Source organism: Poecilia latipinna, unplaced genomic scaffold (assembly GCF_001443285.1).
Source record: "Poecilia latipinna isolate Pla-1442-1.1 unplaced genomic scaffold, P_latipinna-1.0 Scaffold474, whole genome shotgun sequence".
NCBI lineage: Eukaryota > Metazoa > Chordata > Actinopteri > Cyprinodontiformes > Poeciliidae > Poecilia > Poecilia latipinna.
Genome location: NW_015113090.1, coordinates 127,007 through 151,995, shown reverse-complemented (window position 1 = coordinate 151,995; position 24,989 = coordinate 127,007). Strand labels below are relative to the sequence as shown.

General features: G+C 35.7%; 2 protein-coding genes across 2 annotated transcripts; one reads left to right on the top strand and one right to left on the bottom strand.

The window, feature by feature from the left end:
- Window positions 1-9,684, top strand: pkd2l1 (polycystic kidney disease 2-like 1). Its single transcript, XM_015039494.1, has 15 exons — window positions 1-387; window positions 1,055-1,168; window positions 3,246-3,373; window positions 4,032-4,285; window positions 5,211-5,435; window positions 5,864-6,092; window positions 6,167-6,337; window positions 7,428-7,609; window positions 7,978-8,098; window positions 8,172-8,270; window positions 8,343-8,464; window positions 8,534-8,651; window positions 8,771-8,892; window positions 8,967-9,063; window positions 9,414-9,684. Exons 1-15 carry the CDS (start codon window positions 135-137, stop codon window positions 9,447-9,449), a joined length of 2,271 nt encoding a protein of 756 aa, XP_014894980.1. The 5' UTR covers window positions 1-134; the 3' UTR covers window positions 9,450-9,684.
- Window positions 9,685-11,648: 1,964 nt separating this feature from the next.
- tial1 (TIA1 cytotoxic granule-associated RNA binding protein-like 1) lies at window positions 11,649-24,717 on the bottom strand. Its single transcript, XM_015039495.1, has 12 exons — window positions 24,464-24,717; window positions 23,992-24,088; window positions 23,561-23,659; window positions 23,376-23,430; window positions 23,182-23,269; window positions 19,761-19,836; window positions 19,417-19,525; window positions 18,166-18,261; window positions 17,951-18,035; window positions 17,721-17,844; window positions 15,193-15,359; window positions 11,649-14,058 (listed from the first exon to the last, which is right to left on the bottom strand). Exons 1-12 carry the CDS (start codon window positions 24,490-24,492, stop codon window positions 13,947-13,949), a joined length of 1,137 nt encoding a protein of 378 aa, XP_014894981.1. The 5' UTR covers window positions 24,493-24,717; the 3' UTR covers window positions 11,649-13,946.
- Between the last annotated feature and the right edge of the window lie 272 nt (window positions 24,718-24,989).

Sequence of the window (24,989 nt, the reverse complement as noted above, 5' to 3'; positions counted from 1 at the left end):
TTCACAACAAAAGCTCCTCCTTCATCCCTCTGAGGTCATCCCTCCATCATCATCATCGTCCCTCCGGCAGGTGCTGAAAAGCCGCAACTTGCCGCCCCGCATTCACTTTTCCCGCAAACTGCGAGTCCGGCAGCATGAGGAGTCTGAACAACCGGGCCGAGAGCCACCTGACGGGCCGAGCCGAGTCCGAGCTGGACGCCATGGCGGACGGCGGCTGGGTGAACCACGGCTACTGCGGCTCCCCTGCGCCGCTGGTCAGCACCATCTACAGCCCCCAGCCGGCCTCCCTGCACCGGGGCTGCAAACTGGACCGCATCCAGGAGGAACCGGGCAGCTCCGACCAGAGCCCTGTGAAGAGGAACAGAGGCTGCTGCAGCTTTATCAAAGGTGGGGAAACATTTAAGTTTTACAAAAATATATATCGACTTCTGTCTGCATAATGAGTGTTATCTGTGGAAAACGGTAGAAAGAGACTTCTTTTTACCACAGCGTAATACACATAGGAAACACTCAGAAATTTTCCAATATCCTATATAAGACCTGGAAATTTCTAGCAAATTTCTAGCAAGAAAAAAATCTTAAAATGTTATATTCATTTCAGAAATTTTCTACACAACAACTTGGACATTTTAGAGTTTCAAAATTGGAGAATGTTTGATTTTTGCAACTCAGAAAAACAGAAAAAATCCAAAGGTAGAAAATTGTCTACTTTTGAAACGGAAAATTTGAGAAAATAAATAAATAAATAAATTTTATGTGTTTTTCTAGAATATTTCTGAGTTTATTCTCAAAATTTCTGCTTTTCTAGCATAATTTTCGAACTTTTCAAACTGATATTTCAGTGTTTTTTCTATAACATTTTTTAGGTTAATCTCAAATTTTTCGATTTTTTCCAGCAAATCTTAGACTTTTCAAACAGAATTTTCAATTTTTCTTTCTTGAACATTTCTGACATTAATCTAAAAATATTTGAGTTTTCTGGCAGAACTTTACTCATCCTTCTCCCTTTACACAGTGACTCTAACACGTCTTTGTGCATTTATGTTTGCTGCAGCGTTTTGGGGAACAGCTTGGACAGAAAACACGTCCAACAACAGGGAAAAGTTCATCCGCACCACTCTGAGGGAGCTGCTGGTCTACCTGGTGTTCCTGCTGGATGTTTGTCTCTGTAAGTGCTTTGAATTTCTGAACAGGTTTAATGTCCTGGTTAAATCACAAAGTCCCCTTTGTGATATTTACCACTACATGCCTCTGCTAGTTTCATCCTAAATGTTTGTTTTTAATTAAATCTAAAGGTGCAGACAATTATTTTAGTAATCAGTTAATCAATGAGTCGATTAGTCGATTAATCAGGTACAAAACGGAACACAGATGTTTTATGTAACCACTGAAGCCTTTTTAAAATACAAAATCAGAAATATACATTAAAAAATGCAAATAAACAAATAATTCCATTAATTTTTTAAAAGAGGACAAATACTTTTTTTCCTACAGTGGTGGAGGAGTTTTGGCTAAAACATATTTATTAGACAAACATGTTTTTTTGTACAGTTTTGACTTAATCAATAATTGATTAATCACAATGAATACAATTAATCGTTTAAACCTTATTTAATTAAATGTTATTTATTTTCAGTTTTGTGAAAATATCAGAAAACACAAAATGTAAGTGTAATTCTAACACGATGTAAGTGTCAAATTATTAACAGTTTTAAACATTTTAAACAACCTAAATATAAAATATATAATTAAAAAATATCAATTTTGATCTAAATTCTCTGGACATTTAAGAATTTCTCTAAAATGGTTCCCGCAGCATCACAGTTCCTCCCCTGTACCTCATCGTCAGCATTTGGTTCTTTAAGTAAACATTTCTGTGTTTGCTACATCCTTGTCTCATCTGAAGTTAGCATGTAGTGTCTAATGGTTTCTATGGCAACTTGATGATGCAGTTAAGCCTCAGATTTTTTTACATTTCTCCATCTTTCACCATCTTCTTTAGATAAAGTTGAGTTCTGGTTCAATCTACTGAAGCTAACAGAAAAACATCTCTGTCACGCTATATTAAGAAATTAATTACTAATAAAAATTTTATATGAAGTTTGATTTCATAAAAAACAAAAACATTGCTGTATTTATTTTGAAACTGTGCCCTTAATTGTGCTATAAGCAATTATTTCTTTGCATTTTATTATTTCCCAATAAAATAATGTTACTTATACATTTTCCTTTTATTTGTGATATTTTCATTTATCTTTTTCTTACAGTTGCTTATTTTTATACAGCAGCTGCCATGTTGTATTTTAAGTGTTTTAGGAGTAAAGTAGGATACGGTATTTATTTTTGACATTTTTCAGAGCAGGATGAATTCATTTTCAGGATTTTTATACTTTTTGGTTTTCATCTCATTTGCATAATGAGGCAGAAATGCATAGGGAAAAGTAAAAAGAGGAGAGGAAGAAATGTAAAAAGAACAAACGCATGGGAAAACGCAAAAGAAAATATATAAATTTTCTGGTGAAACTGCATGAATAAAAAAAGGAAAAACAATATATATTTCTTCTTGAAAACTCATGCATATGGTAATGGAAGAGGAATGTCAACATTTCTGCTTCCATTTTTAATTTTGACAGTTTTGGTCCTCCATATTAATCAGGGTCGCAAATAATTTTCTCAATTTAGTTGGTGTTTTTTTTTTTTAATAATCTGACTTCTTTTTTTCTTTTTAACTGTTGCTGTTTTTTAAAATGTGTTAAATCAACACATTAAATTCTGCGACTTGAATTAGCATTAGCATGTAGGTTAGCATGTTCAGAGGGAACATCTGGGATAAAAACCGGTTAAGAAAAATAAATAAATTCAATGTTACCTCTTTGTGGAAGATAATTACATAATTTCCATGGGTATTTTTGAGTATTTGAGTAAATCTGAGACTAATTGCGGATGGAAACTTTCCTCTCAATGCCGCTGTTGTTGCTCTTTTGTCCAGCTGAGCTTTGGGAGTGAAGGGGGAACAAGTGCTGCTGCTCTCTTGGCTTTTAGCGATAAGAGCTTTAGCTCCTTTTGTGGCTTTGTGTGGGTTGGACTGTCATTGTTTGACGAGGCTGTTTGCCTCCAACCGACATGCTTTATCCAAACAAATTACCGGGACTAATCTGGATCCTTTTAGCCGAACAAAGCCCGCGGTTTTCTTATCTGGGAGCTAGCCAGGTGTTAACAATGTGATTACGCTGATGTGCTTTCAGTGACCTACGGTATGACCAGCTCCAGCAGCTATTATTTCACCAAAGCCATGACGGATCTGTTTGTGGGCTCGGCCAGCCAAAATGGAGTCACGTTTCAGACCATTGGCACCATGGCCGACTTCTGGGACGTGAGTTTCATGTTTGTTTTTCCACGTTTTGCTTGCTGATGTAAGATGGCGTGTCAGGGCTACTGTAGATGGAAGAAAAACTGAGAAAATTCCTGCCAAAAAACTGAGAAATTTTGAGATTAATACCAAACCTTTTCTAGAAAGAGCAGGGACATTTCTGAGTTTGAAAAGTAGAAAATTTTCAAGAAAAAATATTGGACATTTTAAGATTGATCACAAAAACTTTCTGAAATTTCTGAATTTGAAAAGTTTTTTTTTTTTTTGTTTTTTTACTTTTGGAAACGTCTGAAATTCAGAAGTAAAAATTTTTAAACTTTTGCAGGTCAAAAATTTTCAAATGTTTTCTAGAATATTTCTGAGAATAATCTGAACATTTCTGAATTTTTTTCTACCAAATTTTGGGTTTCACAAGCGCAGAAATTTCCTTGATTTCATATATATATATAAGAGAGATTAATATAAAAAAATTCTGAATTCTTTTCTACCATATCATTTATTTTTCAAGCTCAGAAATGTCCAGGTTTTTTAGAAGATTTAATCTCAAAGTTAAATTTAGTTCTGTTTTTCTATCTATAGTGGCTCTAATCCGCCGTCGTACAAATGAGAGAATGAGTTAAAGTTAAAATCAGTCTCTGTCTTATTCTCTCTGTAACACCAGTACGCCCAGGGTCCGTTACTGGAGGGGCTTTACTGGACCAAATGGTACAACAACCAGTCCCTGGACAGTGGAAACCAGTCGTTCATCTACTATGAGAACATGCTGCTCGGAGTTCCCCGGATGAGGCAGATTAAGATTAAAAACAACTCCTGCAAAGTCCATGAAGACTTCAAAGATGAGATTTCCGGATGCTTTGACGTCTACAACGAGAAGAAGGAGGACGACCTCAGCTTCGGTCTCATCAACGGCTCTGCGTACGCCTCTTCTCATCTCCTGCGAAACAACGAAAATGATGGGGTGGCTTTTAAAGCGACACAGTCAAAGATAAACAGCCGTAATCTGGGTTACGTAGTTTTTCATGGGAGAAAAAATAGGGATTCGTTCTAAAAAGTCATATTTTCACAATGTTATAAAACAGTTCCAAGATAAATATTTAGTTTTTAAACTAAATATTTAGTTCCACATTTAGTTAGCAACTAAATATTTATATATTTAGCAAGCTAAATATTTAGCTTGTTCATTAAACATTTGAGCTTTGTGGTAAATATTTAGCTTGTTCATTAAACATTTAAGCTTTGTGGTAAATATTTAGCTTGTAGACTATATATATTTTTTGTAAGCTAACTATTTTGCTTTTTTGCTAAACCTTTAGATCTGAGCTAAATATTTAGTTGAAAAACTAAATATTTAGTTTAACATTTAGTTAAGCTAACTATTTTGCTTGCTATCTAGACATTTAGCTCATAGCTAAATATTTTTGGCTGTCAACTAAACATTTAGCTTTGAGCTACATATTTAGCTTACAGACTAAATATTTAGTTAGTGACAATTATTTCATTTGCTAACTAAACATTTTACTCAGCAAGCTAACAGCTAGGAAGCTTACTGCTTGCTAACTGAATATTTAGCTCTGAACCAAATCCTTAGTTGGTAAACTAAAGATTTAGTTAGCAACCTAGATATTTTTCTTGCAAACTAAACATGAACCTAAGTATTTGCTTTGTAAATATTTAGCTCACTAGTTAAAATTTTAATGGATGAAATAGTGAAATATGAGTATGATAGGCTAAACATCCCAGAGTAATGGTGTCACTTTACAAACCCCATACAATGTATATATATATATATATAAACATTGTTGTGGCAGCATTGAGAGAAATAAACCTTCCTCCTCTGTAGGTGGTGCTACCACACAGAAAAAGACATCAAAGGTTCCTCCTACTGGGGCCTCCTGACCACGTACAGCGGGGCCGGGTTCTACCAGGACCTGAGCCGGACCAAGGAGGACAGCGCCAACATCCTGGCTGAACTGATGGAAAACCTTTGGCTGGACCGAGGAACTAGGGTGGTTTTCATCGACTTCTCAGCCTACAATGCAAACATCAACATGTTCTGTGTCGTCAGGTGAAGTTTTCCAACATTTTATCACATTTAAAGGTGACCCATTATGCTTCCTTGAACAAGTTAGGATGTGTCTATGGCCTATACAAAACACGTTTATCTGATTTGTTTTGCATAAAATCAGTCTTAGATGATATTATACAACAGTACATCTTTGAAAAGCAGAAGTGGAACTTTCTGCACAACAAACGAGAATGCAGAAAGTTTTTTCTGGGTGGTAAGTCAACAACAAAACATCTGCCTTTTCCAGCAGCCATTGTACAGCGCATACAGCGGTAAAACCAAAGGTGCTCGACACCAAAAAACATTAAATTTTCTGTGTTCATCTGTTCAGCCATTTGGAGGAACAATGGCTGGAATTTATTTCATTTATTTTGGTTGCATACAAACTCATTTTGGTTCTTTCTGACTGGTCGGTTTGCGTCTCCCAGGTTGGTGGTGGAGTTCCCAGCGACCGGCGGCGCCGTCCCGTCCTACCAGATCAGAACCGTCAAACTGATCCGCTACATCACCCACTGGGACTACTTTGTCCTCGGCTGTGAGTTGGTCTTCTGCGTGTTCATCCTCTACTACGTGGTGGAGGAGATTCTGGAGCTGCGGATACACAAGTTTGCCTATTTCAAAAGCATCTGGAACATCCTGGACATACTGGTCATACTGGTAGGAGACGGATTCAGGCCCAGATTCAGATCCGCTGTTCGTACTGAAGGAAGTAACGGCGTTTTTCTCTCCAGCTCGCCATCGTTGCGATTGTCTTCAATGTCTTCCGGACCATCAAAGTGGATAATCTGCTCGGGTCGCTGCTGGAACAGCCGGATTTATACGCCGATTTTGAGTTTCTGGCTTTCTGGCAAACCCAGTACAACAACATGAATGCTGTGAATTTGTTCTTCGCCTGGATCAAGGTAAACTTTTCACATCTTTTACTGTTTATTGTTACACTTAAAAAAGTTTCCAGGCCCCTTAAATGTTTCAGACCAGCAAACTGATGAAGATAAACAGCCGTAATCTGGGTTATTTAGCTTTAGGGATTCATTTTTAAATGTCCTAATTTCACAATGTTATTAATTTTTCATTCAAAGATTTCACAGTTCTAAGCTAAGTATTTAGTTTTTGAACTAAATATTTAGTTCCACGTTTAGTTAGCAACTAAATAGTTATATATTTAGAAGCAGAATTTTTAGCTTGCTAAATATGTATTTGGTTAACAAGCTAACTATTTAGCTTGTTCGTTAAACATTTAAGCTCTGGGCTAAATATTTAGCTTACAGACTATATATATTTTTTGTATGCTAACTATTTTGCTTTCTTGCTAAACCTTTATATCTGAGCTAATTATTAGTTTAACATTTAGTTAACAAGCTATTTTGCTTGCTATCTAGACATTTAGCTCATAGCTAAATATTTTTTAACTGTCAGCTAAACATTTAGCTTTGAACTACATATTTGGCTTACAGACTATTTAGTTAGTGACAACCATTTAACTTGCTAACTAAACATTTAGCTCAGCAAGCTAACAGCTAGGAAGCTTATTGCTTGCTAACTGAATATTTAGCTCTGAACTAAGTCCTTAGTTGGTAAAGTAAATATTTAGTTAGCAACCTATTCAAAATAAACATAATATAAATAATCACAAAATATGGTTTTTTAATAGTTATTTCATTTAGTAAGAGAAAAGGCAACTAGTTTTCCTGTATGAAAAAGTATTCACCTCTAAACTTTGGAGGCGACTGAGAGGCAGTGAGCTGTTCACTGCAAAAACACAAAAACTTACCAAGTATTTTTGTCTAATTTGCAAATAATATTTTAATTTACACACAGACTATATCTCGCTGATATAGGAGATATAGTTTTTCACACAGGGCCAGATTGGTTTGGATAGCAAGCTAGCTAAGTTAGCATGACGCCATTTTAAAATTAGCCTTTAGCTGTAACTTTTCAGAGTAACGAAGGAGAAAACCATCAGACAGTAACCTCCTTTTGATCTTTCTGTAGATTTTCAAGTACATCAGCTTCAATAAGACGATGACGCAGCTGTCCACCACGCTGGGCCGATGCGCCAAGGACATCCTGGGCTTCGCCATCATGTTCTTCATCGTCTTCTTCGCCTATGCGCAGCTTGGATACCTGCTGTTTGGAACCGAGGTTGAATCCTTCAGCACATTCGTCAAGTGCATGTAAGTGGTGACAAATATCCAGAGTAACTACATTTACTCTTTTGAAAAAGTTTACTTTTAGGAGTATTTTTACTGCGCTGTACCTTTTACTTTTACTTGAGTAATTTTAGTTTGAAGGATTTCTACTTTTATTTGAATAAATTTTCTGTAATTTCTACCCACTGAATGAAAAACAAACATGTTTTAACCTAAAGTTCCCCAGACACACACCTGCAGTTTTAATTAAGAACAGCTACTTTTTATTTTTACTTAAAAATATGTTGAAGTAGTTCTACTCTTAATTGAGTAATATTTTTATTTACCCACTGCTGTAAATATTACCAAACAGACTAACTGGAAAAACTGCGTCGGTTTTCCTTCTGTTGCAGTTTCACACAGTTCCGGATAATTCTTGGCGACTTCGATTACGATGCAATCGACCGCGCAAACCGAGTCCTGGGGCCCATTTACTTCGTCACCTACGTGTTTTTTGTTTTCTTTGTCCTGCTGGTAAGAATTTCTGCAACAAATGTTTGATTTTAGGGCTAAACCTGAGCGGCGGTTCATGTGTTTCTCCTTCCAGAACATGTTCCTGGCCATCATCAATGACACCTACTCAGAGGTCAAAGAGGAGCTGTCGTCTCAGAAGAACGAGCTGCAGATTACTGACCTCATCAAACAGGTACGGACCAGATTAAATCACCTAATATCCACACAAGGATTACTAACGACACGGATTCCTTAAAACCTCCAGAGCTACATGAAGACTTTCATGAAGCTGAAACTGAAAAAAGAGAAAATATCGGACGTTCAGGAAGCTCTGCAGTCTGGATCCGGAGAAATCGAATTCAAGGATTTCAGAGAGACTCTTAAAGAGTAAGAGGCAATACGTAAAAATATTATTATTATTATAAATCCTGTCTAACATCAGAGCTGAATTTGCAGGATGGGTCATGAAGATAAAGAAATATCCGCGGCTTTCTCACAGTTTGACCGAGACGGAAACCAGGTTCTGGATGTAGACGAACAAACGAGGATGAAAATCGAACTGGAAGAAAAACGGGTTTGTTTCAAACTAAATCAATCATCTGTTTTTACAGTGTCTTGGAAAAGTATCCCATTCAGAAAATGTGGGAAAAAAATTAAATTAATTATTCTGTTTGGTTTGGGTGTAAAAATCAGGATGCTCTTAACGCCGAGCTGAACAACCTGGGAAGGAACTACGGAAAAGAGTTTCCGGAGAATCGTTCGGCCTCAGATGATGAAAAGAGTCGAGGCTTCGTGGTGCAGGACCAGTTCCTCAGGTAAAAACAGATTAATTTGGGAAAATGAGACGTGACTGGTGAAACGGATTAAAAGCAGGTTTTGTTCCTGACAGGCTGAGCAGGCGGGTTCTGCAGATGGAAACGTCGGTGGCGGCGCTCACATCCAGGATGGACCTGATCATGGAAAAACTGGGATTAATGGGAAACAACGTCAGTATTCAGATTGAACCAGATTAAAATGTTTCTATGCTCTATTGGGCAAAAGTTTTCTGCTTTCCTTTAAAAGCCTGAAATTTGAAATAAAATGTAGTTTTTATAAAAAGGATCAAATTTCCTATTGTAATAAAATATATAACTTTTACTTTCCAAAAATCATGTAACTATGGAAACTCATTTGAAAGAAAAAGCAGGAAGTCGTTTTTACGAGTTTCAGTTTCATTATGAAAGACAAAGTCATAGTTTTGACTTTCAGTCGTAATTTTCAGATTTAGTCATAATGTTGATATTTTCCAAATAAAATCTCCTTTATTTATCTAATTTTATCTGATTTTCTCCCCCAGAGCAATCGATCGTCTTCACTGACGTCTCAGATGTGATGAACCTGCTGGAAGCGGATCAGTGAAAAATATCACCGCCTGAAAACAAGCTAGCAGCAGCAGGTTGTCCTGGAAACGTGTAAATACTGTAAAAATTATTACGACTGTATCGCCTACCAGCTATCTGACTGCAGCAGAACGACGGCGCAACAGGGCCAGAAGACCAGGAGGAGTAAATTTCAGCCAAAAAACTCAGAAATTTTAAGATTAACCTCTGGAAATTTCAAGGTTATGGACATTTCTGCTTTTGAAAAATCAAAAATATAAAATTTTTGTAAATTGAAAAGTCAAAAGATTGGTAGAGAATGATCAAATAATTTTAAATTAAATTCAAATTTTCTAGAAAATAAATGAGATTTTGAGATTTATTTCAGAAAACTTGGGAAACAAATCCAAGTTTTTTGGGGGGCAAGTGCAAATCTGTCAGTTTCAAAATTTAAAAAATGTCAAATTTTAGAAATTTTCTGACTTTGAAAAGTCTAAAATTTCCTTGAGAAAACCCTGAAATTTTGAAATTAAACTCAGAAATTTTCTAAAAGTAAATTGGAAATTTCTGAGATAAAAATGTCATAATATTTTAATCTCAGAAATGTTCTGGAAAAAAATTTGAAATTTAAAGTAAAAAAAAAAAGACTTTTGGAAACTTTTTGAGCTTGAAAAGTTAAAACTTTAATAGAAAAAAACTCCCAAATTTTTAAATAAGAGATTTTCTGGAAAAAACTTGGAAATTTGTTTCAAAAATTTACTTTTTTTAAATTTATTTTTGAAACCTCTATAATTTTTTAAAATCAAAATTTGTTTACTTTAAATTACCAAATTTCCATGTTTTTTTTCTAGAAAATTTCTGAGATTAATTTCAAAATTTGGCTTATTCTGACAGAAACTTACTTTTTGTTCCATCTGCAGCGGCCTCGATGCGCAGTAGAGATGAGACAGAAAGCAAATTAATGTTTAGTTGGTTTCAGTGGCACAGCCATGTTTCTAAAAACTAAGTACACCCTGTGCTGTAACATCTTACACCACCGGCAGCAGAAAAGCTCCTGCTGGGTTGGCAAATTGTTCTCACTAGAAAGAAATTCAAACAGATTGGAAGTGACTCAAATCTGACTCCACAAAAATCTGATTTCATCGTTGTGAGATTCTGCTGTTAAATATTTCCATCTCTACCAAGTGAGTCAAAAAACATCGAGGGCGTCTTTAGAGCTTCTACTTCAATCCTTTTTAACCATCTTGTTATTAATGCTAACAGCATTTAGCATACCGAGGCCTGGAGGCAGACATTTCCCACTTTTTGAAAAAATGTATCCTGTCCAGCTGTAAATCAATCAGATTTTATGTCAAAGTGCCAAAAAGAATCCGAACCGTTTTATTTTCAGACGTTTATGGACCAATTGATATATATTTAGAATATTGTAAGAATTTGCTCTGGGTTGATTTCAGTCAATTTGGACAAGGAGGTGGAAAAGAGCAAGACATAAGAAATATTTTCCACATTTGGAAAATGTTCCTTTAATATCCTGGAATCGGGCTTATAACCAGCGGTGCTTTCATTTAATTTTTATGAAAAGTGGGGGTCAGGTCTGGCCTGTAAAAAATTTAGGCTGGGGAAACTTAAAAAAATAAAATAAAAACTTCAGGTGTGGGCTGTGGTCCCCTTTATCCCCCCTCTTGAAAGTGCCACTGCTTATAACTTAAAACAGACTAATACTGAGTAACAGCTGCTCAGTGTTTCAGAGCAAATAACTACAAAAACTTATGGTCTTAATGGTGTTAACGCTAATAAATAAACTTAACTTCCCCCACTTTACTCATACAGAAGCAGCAGGGGTGTACTTAGTTTCTATCACTGTATGGAGATCAAAACTTTCTCTTCGCTATGATTGTAAATCTGTGTTGCAAAATAAATACTTACACAGTGGCGTTAGTGAAAAAATAAAATGTATTTACTTCATATTCTAATCATGCTGCCTTTTCAGAATGAGCACAAAACCTCATTATATACTGGATAGTAGTTTACTTTGACTAGACCTACGAGGCCTTTAGAAGTGAGCTTCAAAAATGTTGTCCTGTAAGTTAAAAATCTTTAGTTTGATTAAATCTGTTAATGTTGCATAAAAAGCAGTTTTACAGTGTTTGTGTTTTGCTGTCAGACTCATAGAAAACATTCATGATGTCTAATAAACGTCCTGAACAACGAGGTACAAATGCTCCTTTATTTGAAGTGGCCGAGTTTTCTGTTCTGCTAACAGCTCCAAAAATAATTACATTCACGTTCGAAGCGATTCGTTTGTGCAGCTCAGCCACTTCCTGCTGCACACAGGAAATGGCACACACACATAAATACCAGGAAAAATTCAACGTTTTCAAAACAAATCGGCCGTTTGACTTTATTAACAAATCAGTTAAGGCGTATTCATAAATTATGCTGCTAAAATATTCAAAAAGAATATTCTTCTAGAGGGAGTTAACCAACATTATGTACATTTTATAAAGGTTTACGATTCCTTGAACACTTCAAAACTGAAAAGAACCAAAACATTTCGTTCAGCAGACATAAATTAGCTTTTTAAAGGGCACATATCATACATCATATCCTAAACCTGCAGTAGATTTTTAAAAAGATTTTTTTAAATAAAAATACCCTGGTAACCACACCGCTCTTAAACAGGAAGTGAATACCATATATGGAAGCTGTGATATTCAGTTTTTATGTTTTTTACTGGAGAAACTGTTTAGTTTAAAAAGGGGAACATGTTGAATGGATGTTTTATTTTCAGCATTATGAAATAAAGGAATAAAGAGGACACAACAGAGTTTATAACATGGCTACAACGGATCACCGCTAAGGTGGATATGGTTGTTTGTGAGCATAAAGTTTACCCAGAAATTAAATACCTTTTTTCTTTTTCCAGCTGTTTTTATTTGTCCACAAAATGTTTACTGATTTCTGCAGGTCCAATTAAATCCCCAAAAGTTCCTGATGCATGTTTAGCCCTGATAATTAGCTTCAACGTTGAGCATCAAAACCAAACAATTGAGTTCGACTGCAAATCAGTATTTATTCCTCTGATCCAGCACTTTTAGGTCTAAAGAACTTGGTTTACAAATATCAAACCTGGAGATAAACTTCTAGAGTTTGACTGGCGTGTCACAACGCATCGTAGTAAAAGACGGACATTTTATATGGAAAAAGTGAGACTTACACAATCACTGTACATGTATTCTGGTCAGAATCACAACAGCTGGCAAAATTTGTGGTTTGTATTTTGTTTTTGTGGTGAATTATGGCACCAAAAAGAGCAGATAAATCCCAAGGTCGGGTGCTGGTTGGCTAGGTCTCCAATGTACCTCAAAAATTACCATATAAATATTCATCTTATTTAAAATTCAAGATGGAGACTTTCCATCACTCTTGAGCAACTTCTAAGTGTTTTTTCTCCATTTTTATGATGGAAATTAATTAATCTTCCTGGTGAAAATGCTAATATATGCCCTTTAAATTCTGACACACCATGCAGAATAGCACAAATAAAACCCAAAACAGCAGGATTCAAGTAATTGTCTTATTGTAAATTGACTAGAAATGAAAATGTTTTAAAAGAACAAAAAAAACTTCCTAAAGTTTGAAAGCATCAAATGAAAATGAAATAAATCCTGCTGCCAACCAGAAATCAACATTTAAAAAGAGAGAGCTCCTCTGACCAAACTGCTTCAAAATGAGCAAAAAGCCACCTCTACCAGGTTTTAATGTTATTTACACAAGGAGTGAAAAGGTGCAGCTTTGTCCAGATTCAACAACATAAATTCAAACTTGGCTGCATTATCGTCCAAAATAAAACGTCTGAAAACGACGAGCCCTCCGCTGCAAAAAACAAACTCCTTTAAAAAGATGGCGTTCTCAGCATTTCTTTGTACACAAACTTTCTTCAGGAAAACAAAAATCCCACTTAGATTTCAAAGAGCAACACAAAGCAGCCGAATAATAATCTTCAAAAAGATCGATTTATGCAAAACTGCGTTAAAACCAGACATGAAAAGGAAAAACTATAACGTTTGCTCTGTGTTTTAGAAAAATGTCCCGATTAGTAAATCCATTAAAATATACTTCTAAAATCATTTCCAGACTGGGAGGAAGGATAATTTAACATTCATGCTGCTAATCCACATCCAAAGTGTTTTGAAATGTCAAGTTTTGGATTTAAAAACTGAAAAAATTGTGACTAAGAAGTTTTTCTGTTTGGATTCCAAATGTTTAAAGTTTGGTTTATCCTTCAGTATTCAGGCCAGGTTAGCTGCTTTGGTTTTCCTTTTCCAAAACATCAAAATAGTAAATAATCACCTTATAAACAAAGTTCTGAGTCAGGAGGACAGTGATTTATAAAACCGGTTGTTAACAACCAAACTCTGTATAAATACGACTCCTGCTCTCTCGTTTCTGTCCGGATGAAAAGTGCCGTTTTGTTTTTCCCTTGGTGGTGTGTTCGGGTCGGAAACGTCTCACTGCATCTGGTAGCCGGCCATGTTGAAATTCCCCACGTTGGAAACGACGGCGTCAGGAGGCGTCGGCGCCGAGGCGTAGCCGCCCATCCAGGCCGTCGACTGCGACTGCCTGCAGGCCGAGCAGAGCAGCAAATATTCACTCAAATATTTCAGTTTCAGCGGATTTTACTAAATGCTGAACAGAGTTTAAAAAGTCTGGGGGAAGAAAACGGTTTTAACTGATTATACAAAGTTTGTTCACTTTATACGCATCTTGTATCACTTACATAACTTCTGATTTTTTTAAAAACCTGTAAAACAATACAAACGTAGGAAATAAAACACTTTTTAACTTTACCTGTCGCAATCAGCAATAAATCAACTAATTGCATGATCAATTAAACCAAGCACAATAATTTCTGTTTGCATGATTTATAGTTATAGTAATTTATAGTTTCTCTCAAAAACTGGATGATAAAATGTTTCATTCTGGTGCGTTTAAAACCCCCAAACTGTCCCTTTGATTAGGACTGTTATATTTACTACAGATGCACAGATATGAACATTTGTGCCGATATCGATATCCAATATTAATATTTCCGATATGTCTATAATCTATATCTACTGATATTATATGGATTTCATTACTATTTCAACACTTTTGGGGAAAAACAACCAGAAGTGGATAAAAAATAACTACCGGTTGTTCATATCGGCCCAGTTTCATTTATCGGACCGATATCAATGTGTTGAAAAATGACCGATGTTGTTCCATACCGATGTTGATGCCGATATATCGTGCATCCCTAATTTATTCCTTTTTTACCTTTGGTCAATGAACTGAAATTAAATTCAGTTACAATTTGCAGTTTAATTATATGAATCACATTTTTTAATGTGACTGGTGTAAAAAAACACATATTAGAAATTTAAACGTTTCTCAAACAACAATACCGTTGCATAAAAAAGAAGCAATAAACAGTTTTTTATTGTAATTTTTATGATAACATTTTAATTGAATTACATCCATTGTCAAGAATTTTAAGCACCCTGACTAATTGTGTTTAAATCATAAAAGCTTCACAAAATTTAACAGAAAAAAGCCAGGAAAAAAAACAAAAAAAAAAAACATCTTCAGAATTAATTTTGTATTCCATGTTTATCTGAACTTTAAAAATATTCCGCAGCAGGAACTCCATATACGGTAAACTGCTGTCAGGGATTCCTCTTAAAGAGACGGCGTCCTAATGGAACAGGAACTCACTCGGCTCCGTATCCCTGCTGGCTCCATGTCTGTCCGTACATGTTGTAGGAGGGAACCTGCCAGCCGTTGGCCATGTACTGGCTGTACTGCTGCTGCTGCTGCTGCTGCTGCTGCTGCTGCGGGTCGCTGTACACATGGCTCCACTGGCCCCAATGGCTGTAATCCACCTGACAACACAGTTCATCAGATTAACAATCTGACTACATAAAAAAAGATGGCTCATTCTGAAGAGTTTTCATTTAACCATTAGTAAAAGAAGAAAATAAACATCCTATGTACTAAAATCATTTAGGATGAATCTGCAGCTAAAAAATATACAATGTGAAAACTTCAACCTTTTCTGCTTAACAGGGATGATCGATTGATTACTTTTTGGATTAACCGATTAATATCTATAAAGCAAAAGATGCTTAATAATAGGGAGATTTTTGTATTTTTACAGTATTTTAACTGGGTAAAACTAAAACTGAGGAGTTCTGGGTCCAACATTTTCACAGACAAAAAAGTAAAAAAAAAAAAAACCTAAAAAAACCCAGAAATGTCTATTTGTTTTGTTCAGCTTTGGCTTAATTACTCCCTTAAATGTGTTTTATTTTTCACCAAACTGCCTTTTTCCTTTGAGTGTATATACTCCAGTTAACAATTACTAAATTAGACGATTATTTCAGTAATCGATTAATCACGATTAATCGTTTCGGCCCTACACTCAAGCCTTTTTATGCATTTGAAGTATATTAAAAGATGTAAATAAACAAATACTTTGATTCTTTTTTGAAAAGAAAAACATTTTACTGGCTAAAATGCAACATAGCGTTCCTTCAGTAAATGGAACAGAGTGAAGATAAAACTGCCACTTTATCAGTTTTGGCAAAAACATCTACAGACAACGGTGTTTTCATTTTAAATACAAAATTTATATATAGTTTGTACAAATTTACTGCTCTGAATGCGTTTTTATTTCACCAAATGGCCTCTTTTTTCCATCTGTATTCTCCAGTTAACAACTGATTACTAAATTAGTTCAATTATTTTGATAATTGATTAATCATGATTAATCGTTGCAGCTCCAGGGATTAATACTTCAAAAGGACTTCACAAAGATAGAAATGACATGAAAAACCAGAAACAGATTGGAAATCTGTGTCAGATTTTTAGTTATTTATTAAATAAATCAAACCGGTCAAAGTTTTACAGTGACCATGTGTCGTAGTTGGGAGGCAGAAACACAAACACTTGAGCTGAATCTCCTGCCAACATGCTGACTACACAGTCTGTCTGCCGCACTTTGACTAATTTGTTTGGCACAAATGAAACAATGATATCTGTAAAAAATGAAAACAACAATCACTGAAGCAGCAGTAACTTCTGGACAGACGCCAAATTTAGCTTCAAACATCATTTTCTTAAAACAACTGTGTGAAAATAAACACTCACTGTTGCTAGATTCAGCACCAGGAAATATTACATTTAGAAAAATACATTATTTATACCTCTTGGTCTAAATAAACCACAAACTTTAATATACTTTATTGGGATTTTAAGTGATAAAGCAACACAAAGTACCACATAACTGGAAAATGGAAGAAAAACACGGTTTTCTAACTTTCTAGCAAAGATTCTTGACTGTATTTAGCAGTGGACTTTGAGTAGACCATTTTAACACTGCAAGTGTTGTAATAAAATAAAATCTCATCTTCTACTTTATTATTTTATTTCAACTTGGAGATTGAACCCTGTAGTTCAGCCTTGGAATGTGACTGGATAGGAACGTTTAGACATATATATTTACAGACAAATGAGTTTTTATCTTAAATGAAAAATGTAGACAGGTTTTGTACAGATTTGACGTAATTACTGCTCCGAGTGTGATATTCTTCCAGAAAATTAGAGTCTGTATATTTTAATAATTAGTCATTGTCATTTCAGCAATCGATTAACCTGTTGGTCTCAGGTTGTCATTCACAATGACAGGGGTGTCAAACTCCAGTCCTCAAGGGCCGCTGTCCTGCAGTGTTTAGATGTGCCACAGGTAAAAAACAGTGGAATGAAATGGCTTACTTACCTCCTCCCTGTGTAGATCGGTTCTCCTGAGCCTTGCTAATGACCTAATTATTCTTTTCAGGTGTGGTGCAGCAGAGGCACATCTAAAAGTTGCAGGACAGCGGCCCTTGAGGACTGGAGTTTGACACCCCTGTCACTAGAGGACCCAAATTTGGGTCCTCTAGTGACAGACAGGTTAAACACGATTAATTTGATTAATCGTTTTAGCCCGATCTAAAATACTCCTAAAAAACCATCTAAAACGGCTGAACTTTTTTCTTTTCTTCGTGTTTTTCTGTGTCTGGGTTTTCTAAGATTTAACACAAAAATATAATTTGACCTGAATGACTTCAGAGCAGCTCTGGCTTTAAGTTTAGTTACTGTTTTTACGGGACTGTATTTTCATATTATTAGCTCTGTCCAGCCTCTCTGACGATGCCGCCATGTTCAGTTTAGGTTTCGCCTGTTTTGCGTCATTTAACACCAACCTGCTGTGGGCTTTTTGCCATGTCAGGAGACTCTTTGCCCCAGTAGCACTTCACCATCTGTCCCTCAATGACTGTCCCGTTTACAGAGACGATGGCGTGCGCAGCGCTGTCATGGGTGGAGAACCTTCAATACAAAAGGAACAAAACGGATCAGAACACAAGCAGTGTTACTGCCAACATGCTACTGTTGACATCTAGAGGCTAAACGCTGCCATGAGCCCTAATGATACCTGATGAAGGAATATCCTTTCTCTGGAAACACCCTGACCTCCATGATTTGACCAAATGGTGAAAACGTCTGTCGGATCAGATGTTCTGGAAGAACCACAGAGGAGAAAAAAATGTTATTCTGGTTAATTCTTTCAGTTTGGCAACCGGTAAGACGCCTATAAATATAGAGTGACGACATGGTGCAACAATGGCCTCCAGAGAATGTGGCACTCGCCTGTGAGACCCAGCTGGATCCCGCCGCAGTACACCGTGCAGTTCTGTGGACTCGACTGATTCACCACGTCATCAAACCTCAGCTGCTTTGAGCCGTCTGGCAAGAAACAAAAACAACAACAGATTTTAAAACAAACACAGAACTAAAAACCCATCCATGAAGAGATTGCCGTTTTAACACTGAAGGTGCGACCTCACAGCAGGAATCAAGGCTGAATCAGATTATCAGGTTACCATGGAAATGGCCCTGGCTGAAAGGCTTGTTTTCCCACTTTGGTTCGATTGACGACCAAAGTTGCGACATTTGTTACATTTTCAGCTGCTGCGGTTCGAACAAACCAAACCTTTTGAAAAACCTGTTCCCCTCCTCACCTGTGGGGGCGATGCACCAAAAATACAGAAGGAAAAGACACAAAACCACTGAAAAAGACACTGAGTGTAACTTCCGTCTTCATGAAATGTACACAAAAATGGAGTAGTGTCAGATTTCAGTGTTTGAACAGTTTCTTTTTTGTCTTCAGTAAAAGACCACGAGCCATTTCTCCTGTTTGTTTTGGCTGCATTTACCCAGAATGCCCTGCGCTGTAGACAAGTCCTGCTCTCCGGTCTCTTAGTGTTCACATATGCATTCGAACCAGAGTTCAGTTTTTAGAGTTCAATTAGCATTCAGATCTCCCCAAACGAACCGGACTCTCTAGACAAGTTTTCTAGAGAACATTTCTAAATCTTAAATGTTTTAAACAGGTTTGGTATAATTACTTCTCTGAATGTGCGATTCTTCCAGAAATCTGCCTCTTTGCGATTAATCAATTACTAAAATAGTTGATGATTATTTGAATAATTGATTAATCGTGATTAATCGTTTCAGCTCTATGGTAGATTACGGAGTTATAATCCCAGATTGCAGATTCCTAATCCTCTCTATCGAAGCAACAGACAGAAATCTGTGTTGGCAACATTTGCTGATTGTTGCATTTTTTAAATGGAGTTTGGTGTGAATATGAATGAGTTTTAAAGTGGAATTGATTTGAATCACTCAACAAATGCTATGTCATTGGATTTTAGGCCATTCAATGTTTATATTCTTATTAAAAACTGACAATTTAAATAAAAGAAGTGCAAGTATTTAAATTAAAACATTTTGCTAAATGTGGCACACAAAAAAAGTCATATTAATCGATTAATCGTAGAATAATTGATTAAAATAATGCAGTAAGTGTCTTTAAATGAATAATTTCCTGTCGATACTCACTGTCCTGAGCACTTTTGGGGGCCGGAGGTTTACGCGTCGCCCAGTTTGTCCTGATCTGCCGCCCGCCGAGCCACTGACCCGCCATGTGAGAGATCGCATTTTCTGCATCCTGAAACCCAAACAGAGGAACAGCGCAGCTCTTCAGAAACAAAAATAAACTGCAGAAATTACAGTTTTCAATTCTGCAAAACTTAAAAACTGGCATTGGCAATGAGGAAACTGGGGTGTGTGACGTTTAGTGGCACTAGCTGACTGTCATTTCATCTATTCTGAGCATTTTAAGGAGATGGAATAATAAAGGAAAAACATAACCTTCGGTCTGTGTTCCTGTACTGAAGCCTTACCAGTTTGTTGTAGAAGGACACAAATCCATACCCTTTTGATTTGCCAGTTGTAATGTCCTTCACGACACGAGTATCTCTGAGGGGAAAACGAGGAAAAACAAAAATCAGCAAAATTTAGAAAGGCAATCCTCAGTAAAAAAAGGAACCACGCAAACACACAAACTCCTCTACTCTGACCTACAGTGGATTAAATTAGCTAACATGACCTACTGCTGGCTTCTTCAACACAAACATGAACAGATACATGCAGCCTACAGTATGCTTTAAATTATTTCACCACATTTTGGCTCAATCCTAGAGATTAAATTGACAGATTACCATGCATTCCTAAAATCTGCTGTAACTGCTATTCCTACAGACAGAAATGTAAATATATATATAAATATAAATATATATGAAATATCAGAAGAAAAAAAGGAATTAAATGGCATACGTGGCCTGTTAACAGATTTCTGTATTTTTCCTGGTCAATTCTTTACCACCATTATGCCGTTTGGACTTTGGGCAGCTGTAAATTTTGAGAAATTGACATTTTCAGAAAATTTTGGAAGAAGAGGATCATTGATCTACAAACAACACTACACAAATCAAAAAATGAGACAATTTAAGCAAAGCTGTCGAGGTTAAAAATAATAATAAAAAAAAAAAAAAAAACACTGTTGTATCTGCAAATAAAAACATGTGGGAATTAAAAAAATGTAATAATAGAGGAAGAAAAAAAAAACTACATCTGAGTCTCCAGAGTGAACAGCTCCTTGCTGTTAGCCTTCAAGCTGCTGTCCAATCCTATGAGCATTTCTGCAAAATAACCAAAGGGCTATTAAAACTTCACTGTGAAGAAGTACTTTAAAGGCGGTTCAGGTTCACACAAAGCTTGCATGTTGCTCTGAAGCGCTCGGTTCACTTACCGCGCTCTACATGGCGATAAAACGTAGGAACTGGTTAAATGCACAAACCGTAAAACACAAAACCCATATGACTGCTTAAATCTGTTAGAGTGGTTAAAAACACACACTGCTTTGCAAAAGTCTTCCTTCTCCTGAGCATCTTAAATCTGTCATTTGATAAATATTACATTTAATCTGGTTTTGAGGGAATTTTGTGATAGAAAACCACAAATTAATGCACAATTTTATCCAGTTTTTAACATTTATAACAAAGAAATCCTTCATTTGTCTGCAAAAAGAGCATCCACACATCATGATGCTGCCACCACCGTGTTTCAACACGGAGTTTGGGTGCAGTAGGATTTTTTCTGTTCATCAAAGTTCCACTTTTTTTCACGTGTTTCCAAACTTTTATTCTTATGGTTTTTAATAATACTGTTCTTCCCACCTGAGCTGTGGGTCTCTGTTGCTCCTCCAGAGTTAGCTTAGGCCTCATTTCTCTTCTCCTTTAATGTTCAACCCTTCACACAAAATCATCTGAGCCACAATTTTTGTTTTGAAATAATTCTTAATTGTGAGTTTATTGCAATTTTTTTATTCAAAAAATGATCGAAATCATTGGATTAAAGTAATGCCAGCTCTCACCTGCAGGTGGCAGTATTTATTATATCTACTGCAGTCTGGGGTCAAACTTTGACAAGCAAGGAATTCTGGGTAGAAAGTATTTACAGACAAAGGAGGTTTTCATCTAAATTGTGTGACGTATATATTTTTGACTTAATTCCTGCTTTAAATATGTAGACTGTTTTTCAGAAAATTTTAGAGTCTGTGAACTCCAGTTAGTGATTAATCGATCAATAAATTTGTTGATTATTTCAATAATCGATTAATCTGATTAGTTGTTTCAGCTCAACAAGTTTAGACAAATAAAATATCAACAAACTACCTTTGATGTAGTAATTATTTCATTTAAGCTTCTTAAATATCTTTTTAAATTTAAAAATGTGTTGGTGTTTGCTGAAACCAAGCGATTTAGTTTCTTTAAAGGATAAAACTATTCCTTTAAATAGTTTTATCCTCTAAATAGTTTTATCCTTTGTCTGCTTGTTATTTCTTCTCATCTTACTTTTTTCTATATGTAGAAGAAAAAATAACACAAAATTATTTGCAAATATTTCTAAAGTAACACCAAAAAATAAACAAATGATTTTATAAAAGACAATTGTGAAATCCTGGAGGGACTGATTGTTCTGTAATAAACCTCTGACTTCGCAGAGCAGCTGGATTATGTTTAAAACAAATTACACGCAGATTGACTTTATTATGTTACTTCTGAAGGTAATTGGTTATTTCTACAATATTTTAAAACAATTTATAATTTTCCTCTCACTTCTGAATTATGTGGTAATTTTAGATGATTTATCAAAAATCTAAATCCTAATAAAATACATTCAAATTTGAAGCTAAAAGATGGTAAAATATGAAAAAAGTTTGAGGGAATAAAAACTTTTGCAAAGGACTGTATATAAGCTCATATTTAAAATAAAGGTATGTATTAGTACCAGTAACCATGTTTACATGAAGAAAATTACTTTTATTTTAGTGACCACAATCCAATTTTTGATACATATGGAGCACTTATAATCCCAAAATTGACAATAATTAAATAAATATGACAATAAATAATTGTGAAAATAAAATATATTTAGAATAGAATATAAATAGAGCAGAAATAGCACTTATTGCCTCACAGATGTGAAATTTAGCAGCATCAGGATATGTACGTTCACACAAATGTTCCAAAAATGTTTATTTATACACATATTTATTGATTTTCAATGTCCTTATTTCTTCAGTTATTTAGTCATTTTTAAGTTTATTTCCTCACTAAATTATTTTCTTGTAAATTTTGGCCGGATCAGTCCTCCGTACAAAGCAACCCAAATTCGCAGAAGAACAACGTAACCGTCACACAGCAGAGAAGTTACTGCATGTTTTGTATGGAAGGCTGTTAGTCAGAACTGACAGTGGTGGGATTGTGATGTGATGAACTTCACTGACACAAATTTCTTTTATAATCCAGTAATTATCATTTTCAGCCATGTTTACGTCCATTTATCCCTCATCTGGATTCTTCCAGTGCAGAGCTACGACGCATGCCTCCCTTTCAGACCAGATATGTATCTGATTGATTGATTTATTTTCCGGATGAAAAAGATCAGAATTGGGCCGTTCAGATTGCCACGAAAGCGTCAGATATCGGTCACATTTGCCTGCTGTGAGAACGAAGCCTTAGTGAGCATCTGTTTGGTGACACCGGATCTTCATCTTCTCAGAAAATGTTCTTACTTGTGAGTATTTTATTGAATCAATTCCCCAGTTGAATGCATGTAAACATGGTCCCAGTTGGTGTTAGGCTTACAGTGCAGCTTCACAAAGCTAATTTCTACCCAACTTTTAACAAATAAAATGTTAAAGGAGCTCCACTTTAAACATGCATTTCATTACAATTATTAAAAAAAAAATGAACTTACGAGATTGCCCCGAAAGGTGAGAACGCAGCCCTGACATCATCAGTAGTAATCTCTGGATTCAAATCACCCACAAAAACATGATAGTGATCTGAGAAAAGGCAAAAACAGAAGCAAATACTTTAACATTATCTTAAAAATTCAAAATAATTATTAATCTAATTTTAAAACAATGATAAAAACAATAATAAATTTACTGGAGGTGTCTTTCTTCTGGCTACTAGGGGTGGTTGCCCAGTTGACTTTAACTTCCTAAAAATAAAAGAATAATTGAACATCATTAAACTGCAAAACAGATGAGAAAAAAAAGACCATTCACAAGAATCAAAATAAACGTTATTTAGATGAGTTGTCTATTTTATTTTAATGCTCTTCCCCTCACCTTTCCTAGTATCTTCCTGCCATTCATGGCTGCCAGGGCTGCAGCTGCATCTCTGCGCTCGTAGAACTCCACAAAGCAATATGGGTCATTGCTTGTGTGCTGCAGAAAAACAATGCAAAGCAAAATAAATAAATACCATCAAAGAGTTAATTTATTCAAATGACTCAATAAAAAAACCCTCAATTATTTAAATCCACTGTAAACACACAGTAATATTTCAAGTGTTTATTTAAAAGGCTGGAAATTCAAGGTGCAGCATGTTCATGGAAAGCTTAATGGAAGAAAAAAGTGACTGGAAAGACGGACAAGCAACAGACATAATCACAGCCTTTTAAATAAGAAATAAACCATGAAACGCCAAAGCAATCTGTAGGAGTTTATTTTTTAATAAATGAACATTTTCATAATGAAAACCAAACCAGGATCTCTACCTCTGTGATCATCTTGCAGCTTTTGCAGGGTCCTATCTGGGTGAAGAGCTGTAAAATCAGGATCTCTGTAACATCCCTGGACAGGTTTCCCACATACCTAAAGGAGTGGATAAAATTTTTAAAACAGTTTAGTCCAAATATAGCCGGACAGTGTGATTCAAATTAACAATACAGCGTCTTATTTTTGCCGCTTTGAACTTCTTCAGGTGAAGTTTTAGAGCGTAATTGTGACGTTATTCACATAAAATCCAAGGCCTAACGCCAAAAACGGCTAATAGAAAGAGTTTACTGTTAATACGTTCATCAAATTATTATTTAATTATTAATAATCTCTTTTAAACCTCGTGAATGAAGCTCCAGAGGCTGATTTTTGTTTAGTAATCGATGGTTGAGGAGCTAAATTAGCCACCGGTTTGATGTTAGCAAACGCTGCGAAATAAACCGCGAATATTGAACACTTAAAACTACGTACAGGGTTCTTGGGTAGCTTTCGTCGTCCATGGCCGATATCGACTAAGATCTAGTCAGAAATATTCGCTGAAAGGCAGATTAATAACTAGACAATCCCTGAAAACAACAACAACTGCTTAACTAGCTCAGAAGCTAGCTAACTATGCTCATGGCTTACGTCACGCTACGACTTCCGGGTTATCCGTCGTAGTAAAAGCTGAGGTTTGTTTCAGTTTTAACTGTAAAAATGTGTTTTCTTAGGGCATGTTCTGTTTGTGTCTGTATTTACTTAAACATTTATAAATAAAACAGCAAATCCAGAGGCTCGGATAAACTTAGTTGTTTTTGCAAAGTAACTTCCGTAAGAGGCCTCAACTTTGGAGTGTGACGCAAGGAAGCGCTTGTTTTTCACACCAGCGGAACATGCTGTTCACTTGAACTTGAAGGACAGTTCTGGAATCGAGTGGATTAATATTTGACCCACTCCCTTGACGCCCTACAATCCAAATAAGTGTGTGTGTGTGTGTATATATATATAAATATATATA

Excerpts from the sequence above, each read along its gene's own strand:
- tial1 (XM_015039495.1), bottom strand. The coding sequence starts at position 24,492 with ATGGACGACGAAAGCTACCCAAGAACCCT. Across the intron at positions 23,431-23,560 it reads GCAGGAAGATACTAGGAAAG|GAAGTTAAAGTCAACTGGGC; the intron begins GTGAGGGGAAGA and ends TTTTATTTTTAG. Across the intron at positions 14,059-15,192 it reads CAGCAGGGATACGGAGCCGA|GCAGTCGCAGTCGACGGCCT; the intron begins GTGAGTTCCTGT and ends CTCGGCCTGCAG.
- pkd2l1 (XM_015039494.1), top strand. The coding sequence starts at position 135 with ATGAGGAGTCTGAACAACCGGGCCGAGAGCCACCTGACGGGCCGAGCC. Across the intron at positions 8,465-8,533 it reads TTCAGAGAGACTCTTAAAGA|GATGGGTCATGAAGATAAAG; the intron begins GTAAGAGGCAAT and ends CTGAATTTGCAG. Across the intron at positions 8,652-8,770 it reads TCGAACTGGAAGAAAAACGG|GATGCTCTTAACGCCGAGCT; the intron begins GTTTGTTTCAAA and ends TGTAAAAATCAG.